Raw genomic sequence first — 11,396 nt, 5'->3', positions numbered from 1 at the left:
TTATCCATCATTATCCAATCCATCAAATTGACACAAATAAAGATTAAACTTGGATCTCCATTAAAGAACCCAAACCACTAGGCCACAAGTGGTATTAAATATGCTATTTAAAATTGTTATTTTGTGATATTAAATATGCTAACTGCTATTGTAATTTTTTATTTCCCCTCTTAGTCAACTAATGAAATGATTCAGAATATGCTAACTGCTATTGTAATTTTTTATTTCTCCTCTTAAGGGCTGTTTGGTAGCATTTTAATAACCATTCAGATGCTACCTCTTAATGGTTTAAACCTCTAAATGAATAAGAGGTAACCTCAAGTCTGAATGGTTAAGATGTAACCTCTGAATGGTAATCATCACGTGTCATATTCTTCTACATTCTCATTGGTAAAATTCTTAATGGTTCCATTAAGAGATAGCCTCTTAGGCCATCCGTAGTCATAACGCCCCTTTGTGGGCGTTATGCGACACGTGGCGCGCCACGTCAGCGTGTGGGCGTTATGGGGCCTTATGCATTTAAGCCCGTAGTCATAAAGCCCCCGCCTAATCATTACCCAATTAATTAATAAACCTTTAAACTATACATATATATGTATATATATATGTCTGTGTGAGTGGAGAGAAAAGAAACAACAAGCATGGCGCCGCGAAATATATAACGGGAGGAGAAAATTTTTACCCCATAACGCCCCCCGTAGTGGTGTTCGGGGCGCTATGAGGGCGTTATGAAGGAAAAGGGCGCCATATACAGCCCCATTACACATGCTCTTAATGACCATTCAGAGGCTACCAAACAGCCCCTTAGTCATCTAATGAAATGAAAAAGAGTAAATTTCTGTTTTCGTCCCTGAGGTTTGTCAATTTTAACTAGTTTAGTTCAAAAATCTAATTTATAACAAATACAGCCCTGAAGTTTGCATTTATTAACGCTTTTCATCCATAAGGGTACTTTTTCATTTAATTCTTAGGGATGAAAAACGCTAAGAAATGCAAACCTTAGGGATGAAAAGCGTTAAGAAATAGAAACTTCAGGGCTGGATTTGTTATAAATTAGATTTTTGGACTAAACTAGTTAAAATTGGCAAACCTCAGGGACAAAAACAGAAATTTACTCAATGAAAAATCATAATATAGCTATCAACAATACTTTTATATACATATACATTGGCCCAACTCGGAATCACTGAAGAAAGAACATTCACCATGGAAAGAGGCGATTTGGAGCTTGGAGAAGTAGACTCGATTGGTCAAGAAACCATGCAAAGTCTTCTTGATTGTGTAGAAGATGAAGAAAACCATACGAACCGCTTTTCACCATCAATGCATATGGCACCTGGTAAACTTGTTAACTGATTCCGTGATTTTCAAAATGGTCAAAAATCTGTAGCTAATTTTCTTATCACTAGTTAAAACTTAAAGAGTTATGATACTTGTTATATTATTTGGGGTAAAATTCTTGTGAAAAAATAAACAATTTTAATCAACATCATGTCATAATTGTGGAATATCTTAGGGGTGACAAGCGGAAGGTGGGTTGGCATGCTACAATGATGAACCCAAACATTACCCATATACTTATTTATGTTAAAGATATCAATCTTAATTCTGACACAATTAGAAATTAAAACCATGTGACCTAAACACGACCCATGTAATCCGTTAATCTGAATTGGTTCCAAGGGCGTAGCTTTGTGGGGGCGGCCGACCCCGACTTTTCGCTCGTTAGTGAAGAGTATATAGTTTTCGTATAGAAATTTTTTGGTATATACGTTTTTGACCCACCCCCCCCCCCCCGCCGATTTTATTGAAATTTTTGGTATATACGCCCCTCGGTCGGAAATCTCAAGCTTCGTCACTGATTGGTTCGCAGATTGTAATAAAGTTGTAAACATTTTAAACGGGTCGATGGTTCATTAATAGGTTGTCATAAAGTTTTAAACGGGTTATGGCATGTTATACAGAGATTGTAAGTGGGTTTAACTTATAGGTTAACTAGGTTATAACCCCGTGTATTACACGGGTTAAGTAAATGAAAAATCAAATAGTTAAAAACGAAGATTTAACAATGATAAAACAATATTTTTAAGACGTTTTTCTGATATCCAAACAAAATTTTGTGTCATGTATGATCAAAACTTGTGATGTTTGTCATGTTTATAAATATGAAATCATTTGAACCATCGATTAGAAGATAAACTGTATCATCGACTTTGTCACGAGTTTTAATAGAAATGTGAACATACATTTAATAACCCAAGTTTTATTTACATAATAGTGGCCTTAATTTATTAGTTCTAAAAAAATGTTGAAATGTCCAGATTATGCATATAGCAATTAGCCAATTAGATAAACTTATAGGTACAAATGAGTTAATTACTGTTTTCGTCCCCGTGGTTTGTCAAAAATCAATATTTTGGTTAATTAGTTTAAAAATTGCGATTTCAGTCCCTGTGATTTCACTTTCGTAACCATTTTAGTCCACCTCGTAACCATTTCAGTCTCTCTACTTAACAAAATATGAAATGGTTATGAAAGTGAAACCACATGGACTGAAATGGTTACAAAAGTGAAACCACATGGACTGAAATCGTAATTTTTAAACTAATGGACTGAAATAGTGATTTTTGACAAACCATAGGGACGAAAACAGTAATTAACTCCAAATTAATATTTAAATTAATTAGATAAATATAAATTATCGGTAATTATTAAATTATATAACTTTAAATTTTAAATATCTGAACGTAAGTTGCATCTTTAAAGAATAGTTGTTTTTGGATAAATTTATAAGTATGATAAATTTGGTTATTATTCTTCTTGCATTTTAAATAGTTGTTAGTATTTTATTAATTTGAAACACTAAGTCATATTTTCTGCTCATTTCAAGAAAGATCACACATGGTAAACATCATACGAATAATTAAATTAAGCTTAAGATAATAGTGTTTATTTCTATAATGTGATCAGTGCAAACATAGTAAAATTTCCCATGTATTAGAATATTAGCTAACTATAATACAATTACCAAAGACGATTTCAACTTTTGACTCTTTTTTTTTATCTTTCTTGAGTTTTCTTTTTCTTTTTTTTTTTGTTTTTGTTTTTTCTTATACTTTTATCCTTTAACTTTTAACATTTTTTGTACATTTAGTAGTACTTACTTTCAAACGTCTTATAACTTATTTTTTAAATCAAAGTCCATCTATTTTGAATATCTAGATATAGTTTATTATTATTTAACCACGTGTGTTATTATGCAAGCAAAAAACATACGAGTATGATGAATTATTTTATTCGTATATATATATATATATATATATATATATATATATATATATATATATATATATATATATATATATATATGATACTAGTACTAAACCCCTGCGTTGCAGCGTTTGTCATAAAACTGTGTTAAATGGTAGCAATACTATACCATTGTTAGCGACCACCAACACTGGAAAAGCTCGTAAAAACAAAATAAATAAAAACGGGAAAAATAACGCCGAGCGAAAAGCAGACGTAAAATCTTTGAATCACACACGCTCGTTGCTGAGAAATTAAACCGAAACGTAAAACATAGAAAAAATAACTAAGTCCATCCAGGAACCGCGTGTTGGACGAACTTGTCAAACGCAGAAAAATAGATGTGACGCGACGGGCTAGTCAAACGGGAAAAAATATACGAAAAAATGTTGAACCCCACACGCACGTTGCAGTGCGTTAACTCACAAAATTTAGAACGAAACGAAAAACTTGGGAAAGATGAAAAGTATGGTGAACCAAAATTGAAAATAAAAAAGAGTTGGGATTAAATTGTAAAAGATGAAAAATTTTGGGTTAAGAGTAAAAAAACAAAGGGTCTAAATTGCAACATTGAAATTACTTATTAATTTTTGATAAAAATAAGGATAAAAATAAGTGATATGTATATATTGGTTATTAATAATATTAATATTAATATTAAAAGAAATTTATCAAAAAATATAAATAAAATTATAAGGTTGAAGGAGAGAATGCCATATGGCATTATTTGGAGTCTTTTATTATAAGTTAGATTATATATTATTAAAGTCAGATATCTTATGGAACTTTATCCGTATCCATAATTTCTTAAATGTTTGAATTATATATTAATTTTAATAATTTAAATTAAATAATAATTATTTATAATTAAGGATAGTGTAGAATAATGATAAATGTTCCTCCATTGATTTCTTTTATTATATAGTATAGATATAGATTATGTTTTCTGTTTTTTTTTTTTTTCTAATTTTGAATAAAAACTTTTAACAGTACTAGAATACGGAACGGTTTATTAATCCGTTGGTGGATGCAGACATGACTCAAGACAGTGTCGTTCAACGTCTTCTTGATCGTGTCAAAAAAGAGGAGAGCCATATAAACCAATTTTCACCATCAAATTACATGGCACCTCGTACACTACGTGATATGAGCCCAAGTTCTTTCAACCCTCAGGTGGTCTCTATTGGACCTTTGCATAGAGAAGATGAGAATGTACAAGCATTTGAAGTGCGGAAAACAAGTTATCTCATTGGCCTAATGCGACGTGCCAATTCCCCACAAGAGGAAATACTGAAATTATGTGTAGAGAAGGTGTACGCTTCAATGGAACAAATCAAGGCTTGTTATGTTTGGAAAAAGGCCTATAGTGATGCTGAAATTGCCGACATGATGATTATGGATGCGTGTTTCATACTTGAATTTTTGTTCAGGTATTCGAACGATCAAATAGCATTTGAAGAAGGAATATCGCAATTGAGTGTCATATTGATTGATTTGATATTGCTGGAAAACCAGATCCCTTTCTTTATTCTTGATGAAATATTTCAGTGCACTGTATTGGAATTCAGTCCTAATGCCTCCCTTCTTATACTTATCTATCCAGTTCTAGCTTATCTCAACATCTTTACAGAAGGTATAAATATGGATAATATATCGGTTAATAATACTCATCATATTCTTAGCCTTCTACATCAATGTTACAAGCCACCAGATAACATAATCACAACAACAGATCCCATCACAACAATCCCTTCGGTTGTGAATCTAGATAGGGCAGGGGTGAACTTCAAACCTAACAAAGATCCAACATGGCTTATGGGGATGGAAGTGGAAGCATATATGTTCCCTTGTTTTTTTGGGTCTTTGAGTAAGCCTACTCTTAGAATTCCAGTATTAAAGATGGATGATTCCACTGAGATCGTTTTAAGAAATCTCATTGCCTACGAGCAGTCAGGTCGAACTCATGGTTATGTTACATCATATGCCCTTGCCATGGATATGCTAGTGGATACTCAAGAAGATGTTGCGAAGCTGGTAGACTCGGGTGTCCTTGTCAACACTATTGGTTCTAATGATGAAGCTGCTAATATGATCAACAGCATATGCAAAGGAACTTTGTTGTTGGATTTCTTTTACAAAGAACAGTGGGTAAAATTGAACAAGTACTGTGATGCTTACTGGCCAAAAAATATAGCAAACATGAAAAGGACTTACTTTAACAGTCCATGGAATATGATTGCTCTAGTTGCTGGAACCATTCTATTTGCTGTAACCGTAGTTCAGACCATCTTTACCATTAAGTCTACTTAAAGAAACAAGTAGAACTACACTGTAAGTTTTATCTACTTTTCTTTTCTTATATATGTCACATTTAGACTAGTTAAGAGTTATTATCGTTTAGAAAATTCACAGAAATTGCATCCAAAATTTAGTCCGTTTAATTAAGACGTGTTTAATTGGTTAGAGATAAACATGAATGGGAGTTAGGTATATTGTGGATAGTGACTATCTTCAGTTTCACAACGTGGATGGCAAGGGAGAGGGTAATAGGGTTGATCAATTTTAGGGAGAGTAAGTGAGAAACTTGGGAATTGGGGTGGGTGTTTGTTAAAAGGGTGATTTTAAATCATTTTATAAGCTTATAAACTAAACACTTTATAATTTTTATTGGAGCTAAGGCCACCCAGGACGGTGATGTTTTAGCCCGTGATGTTGATATATAACGCGTGATGTTTAACAAAACACCACCGCCACTCACAACTATAACGCGTCGATTTTACAACGCGTTGAATATATCACGTGTGAAGAAAGTGAGGAAGTTGAGGGAAATTGTTGGGTTGTGAGGGTTTATTGTTGGGTGTTGTGAGTGATGGACATTTCCACTAAAATCCATCACCAGTGATGGAATAAAGCTCGATGACGTGGCGAAACATGATTGGAAGTATTGAGTGGGTGAAGAGTGATGACCACCCCTACCCCTAAATGCAATTCTTTTATAAACACCAATTCAACCAAAAACTTTTCACATACGTCCCTTACAAGTATCTCACACACAACACTAGCTACACACCTCCACACATTGTTAATACAACAACCGACCTGTTGAAATCCTAAAAACATATTAGAATGAAGCATGGTCTAATCATAACTTCTAAATCTATGTTGCAATTATTCTAATCTGAACAATAATCCACCAATTGACATTGACTTTAGAGCCTTGATGCCCATCTCACATGTTGCTCACCATTCACAACCGATGATAGAACCGCCAGAACCATAATAATGAAAACTTTATATTTCATTCCATATAAAAGTACAAAAAATTGCGGTAGAATGGCAGATAAACGGGCAACAAGCTACGCCGCAACCCGGTTTTGAATAGTAAATCGAATCCTACCGAAACAAAACCTTGGTTTCTTTGCATGCTTAGCAACTTTCCCTGATTCTGCCTTCAACACAGTCTGGCCAGCCATGAACCCATTTTCCCTAAGGCCGACAAGGGAGGACACTCCAGTAAGGTCCACACAAGTGTGTTTACTACCTAGCAAACCAAACACGAGAACATCCGTTGGGCGAAGAGTGGACCTCCCTTCAATCGGGTCTGTAAGAAAATTCATAGGAGTTTTTTTTTAGCGGAGTTCCCTGCCCGCTTAAGCACATCACATAGGACATCTCTGACCAAGTCATGTCTGTATTTAAAGCCTGGCAACTCCTTGCAATGAATCACATGCTCCCCAAAGTTATCCAAGCAAACCTTACAACAAACTGGGCAAGGACCATCCTGGAATAAAGGAATCATTAACAGGTATTTAAGGATGGTCTGATATTCCATGGGTGATGTGTGTTCGCCTAGCCCTTCAATGGGGATAACGGTTAGAAAATATTGAGCATGAGGGCCCCGTAGACACTCTAACACCACTTTCAAGCATGGGGATAGGCCAAACTTCTCTCCCAAACTCTCTGGACGGTTTTACAATATAAGCCACTCACTAAAGTATTCTGGGCCTTCGGGGGTGTCCTTATTAGCGAACCCGCCAAGATCAAGATCAGAAAGGGACTTGTGCAAACTACACAACGCACACCCATAATCGGAGTCTAACCCATCAATACCACTGTCTCACAGAATTTGGTCTTGTAAACTCTAAGATTGAGCACTTGGGGCCACGAAAGGGTATGTTGATACATCACCCATCGAATAAAGGCCTAAACCCCCAAAACGAATTGGCAAGGATGCCAACCTCCATTGAAAACCACCGATAAATGGGCCCTCACAAACCACAATATCCTCGATCGCATGTCGGAGGCCTTTGTCGAAAACAGTAACAACTTCCTTAACAAACATGGGCTGGCAGGTTCCTAGGCCGAACAATAGCTTAGCAACCCCCATACAAAAGCCAAGAAAAAGGAGCTTGCATTGAGGGTCTCCCAAATGAGGTAGAAATCGCATAAGGTCCACACCAAATGAAGCCCTTCTTACAGCCAAACTGCCAAATTGCTGATAAAATCGGTGTCCCGACTAACACCCCCCTCCCGAGGAGTTTCATACCCAACTCTGGCCTCCTAATCCCACCGGGTAACAAGCCTTCCTTCACTTTCACCCCATTACATGATGGCCAAAAGACCTCAGTTTTCTTGATGTTATGCTTAAGCCCCAAACATGGTCCCCTGATGATATCCAAAGCTTTAGTCACTTCAATAGCATCTGATGAACGAGAGGGTGCAAGTTCCCTTGTTGAACCCTAGTAGTGGACCCCAATACAACTATCCCCGACATATAACCTAGCCCGCTGTCTGTGAAGAAAGTTGACCCATGGAGAGATGGACGGACATCGAGACTAAACCTCCCGAAGGAAAGCCGTCCTATCCACAAGGTTGAAGGCATTAGAGAAATCAATCGTAAACATAGCCAACAACCCATCCGAGTGGAACTTATTTAAAACCATGTCCGCGCTACGGAGCACAACCTCCTCCCCACTAGGAATCCCTACCCTGAATTGAAAATCACCAAAATAAATGGCCATCTCTTTCCCTACCTTCTTCATAGCCACCATAGAAACCAACCTCCTCCAAATAGTGCCTACGACAATAGGTATAATCTCATTGTCCGGCTTGAGCAACAGTGTTAGGGGAAGGATTTAATGCACCCCAGGACAGAATCGAGTTCCACATATAAGGGGGACCCGCCAGTCTAGAGATTGGGATTAAGCATTGTCTTACCCTAGATCCTTGATGTCTTCCTTTTCCTAGTCCTAGCACTAATCCTCCAATTACTATTTCCTGAAGAGCCTTGATGCCCAAATTAACAATAGATCAATAAAAGGTTGTTAATCCATCCTAATTCCTGTTCGCAAATAAAAACTTTCCCCAACTTTCTCTTATCAGTATCTTCAGTAGAACTAGAACCGAGAAAACATCCTACAACACTCACAAGTTTGCCTTCACCCTTATCCTGCCTAACTATGGTTGTTGGGAAGGGTTATGATCCAACCTTTTCTAAATCATCAACATTAGGTTGTGTGAAAAACTCAATTTCATGTACGACCCACTACATCACTAGATTTGGCTTCCTGTCATGTGTTAAGCTACGCCAATGTACATGTAGCCACTAGGTTCCCTTAAACGAAATTATACGCCTCCCATGTCTTTCATAAACTAAACTTTGAATACACAAATTCAATGGATTAAGATATATGTTGATAAAACTTTCGATGCAAACCTCAAATATATTTTGATATGAAAGACAAAGACTTGGTCATTCTTACATTATTTGGACATATGTAAAAAATAACTACTTGTAAGGTCCACACAACCTTCATAGAACATAATGTGAATTATGGGAAATCTCAACATCAATTTGGTGGAGCCTATATATGTGTATGTGTCGCGATAGGATCATGAAAAAGAAAATATTGTTCGTGAGCGAACTAAAAAAATATATAACATGTATGGTATATATTGCATATATCATTTGTTGAATATATGAAGTATATATATATATGAGGAAGGTTCAAATGAAAACCACTAGTTATTGTGAAAACTCGAAAACTAATTAAAAAGGCAAAAAAAACATACATTTTTTTTGCATACCAATTTTCGCCATTTTTCATATATAAAAAAATTTCAAAAAAAAAAAAAATTTGTAGTGCACATGTTTAATACTACAAATGTGTATGTGTACTACACATGTGTATTATTACACATGTGTACTACAATTTTTTTTTTGAAAATTCTTTTTATATAAAAAAAGCTGCGATTTTTATAAAAAAAAAATTGAAAAAAAAAATTTTGGTGTGTTTTTTAGGCTTTTTTTAGTTAGTTTTCGAGTTTTCACAATAAAAGTGGTTTTCATTTGAACCATCTCCGTATATATATTGCATATATATAATATAAAGTTGTTTAGTTCTCTTAATAAAAATAGTATTCACATGATCCCTCCAATATATATAGGGTATGGATCCTAAGAAAAACACATGCTAATTGAGAACCGTGAGAATTATTCTAGAACACACATTTTCTCTATGCCTAAAAAATAAAATAATAATAATAATTTTTATTAATATATACATATGTGTGTATTGTTAATTTTTAAATTATACATATGTGTATATTATGAAACATATATGTATGATAGCTTTAAACATGTATTTACACGTATCTACACCAGAAAAAAAAACATCATAATCTTCCTTTATATACATATATATAGAAATTTATACACAATTTTACATATATGTACATTATCAAATATAGATTTACTATACTTGTGTTTCAATTTTAAACATGTATATAGATATATGTATAGTTAAGGATTCATGTACACATTTGTACACATAAAAAACATACAGAAAAAGTTGCAAACTTTCAAAAAACAAAATTTTAATTTTTTTTTGCACTGTTTTTTTTTTTTTTTTTTTTCATTTTTTAGACTTAGAATATTTGTAATGAACAGTTGAAGTTTTAGCAACAACGAATGCACATTTCAAATGATTATTTCCTGAATGATGTTGCATGAATATTCATGTATAAGTACTTAGTATTTTTTTTTCAAATGGGGAAAACAAGTGTAAGTACTTTAACAATTGTCGTTTTCACAAATGTTTTTATGTAGAAATCGTGTAGCATATGTTTTATTGAGCTTGTTTCTGACCTTATCCACCTTTATATACCATATACAATATATCATTTATTGAGCTTGTTTCTGACCTTATCCACATCTATATATGCAGTATATTAGATTGTGTGAAAATATTTGATACTTGGTGATAATTGTGGATTTTTGCTACAAAATCAGGGGATGTGTTGAAAATTTATTAATAAAGCCCTGATTGATCATAAACATACTGTGGGGGTACGTAGAACCTATGCTTTTGCCTGTTCTACACCTTCCTTAGGCTAACTACATGATGTATGAAGTAGAGGTCACAATGAAGTACTGTATGGCTCATAACCTTACAACATATGGACCCAATATTTGAACGCTAAATGGTCCTTTGTAATAGTTTTTAAACACTGTAGTTATCATATGGATGTGTACTTAGCATTACGCTAACGAGTTTGTTGTACATGTTTAGGTCATGCGTGGACTACCAGTTTTCATCTCCATTTGCACATTTGGATGGATGCTTAATTACATCGTATCATGTATTTGTGTAATGTTATACTTGAATTATATTTTGATGTTTGTCTTTTACACCATACGTGTCGTCGACTTTTCAAATGTTCTTAATTTTGTTTTGAAAGCATTGTACTAAACCTAAGTTTTAGCCTTATGAATAATTGACGTTGGTTGGGCTGTAGCAGTGGATAAGGGAACTGGGTGCTTCCGATCCCTCAATTTTAAGATTTGAAAAATTATCCAAAAAGAATTTTGGGACCCATAACTATATTTTTAATAGCTAACCACAAGCTCTATAATTTTACTCTTATACATTATGTTCGTCATGAAACTTGAATCCTCAATGATATGTGAAGGAATACCATATCAACACACCTTAATAGCACTAGGATAATCCATTTGATACCATGGTATGAGTTATTTATGTTTTTGTTCTTTTATGGCAGCAAAATTCAGCTGCTTATTTCTTTTC

General features: G+C 34.4%; 1 protein-coding gene across 1 annotated transcript; it reads left to right on the top strand.

The window, feature by feature from the left end:
* Positions 1 to 1,198: 1,198 nt before the first annotated feature.
* On the top strand, positions 1,199 to 11,105 carry LOC110870139 (putative UPF0481 protein At3g02645). The gene is made up of 3 exons (XM_022119342.2): positions 1,199 to 1,339; positions 4,343 to 5,640; positions 10,881 to 11,105. The coding sequence occupies exons 1-2, from the start codon at positions 1,207 to 1,209 to the stop codon at positions 5,617 to 5,619; spliced, it is 1,410 nt and encodes a 469-aa protein (XP_021975034.1). The 5' UTR covers positions 1,199 to 1,206; the 3' UTR covers positions 5,620 to 5,640; positions 10,881 to 11,105.
* Positions 11,106 to 11,396: the final 291 nt, after the last annotated feature.

Source organism: Helianthus annuus, chromosome 1, assembly GCF_002127325.2.
Source record: "Helianthus annuus cultivar XRQ/B chromosome 1, HanXRQr2.0-SUNRISE, whole genome shotgun sequence".
Taxonomy (NCBI): domain Eukaryota; kingdom Viridiplantae; phylum Streptophyta; class Magnoliopsida; order Asterales; family Asteraceae; genus Helianthus; species Helianthus annuus.
This window is presented reverse-complemented; position numbering and strand designations above follow the sequence as displayed.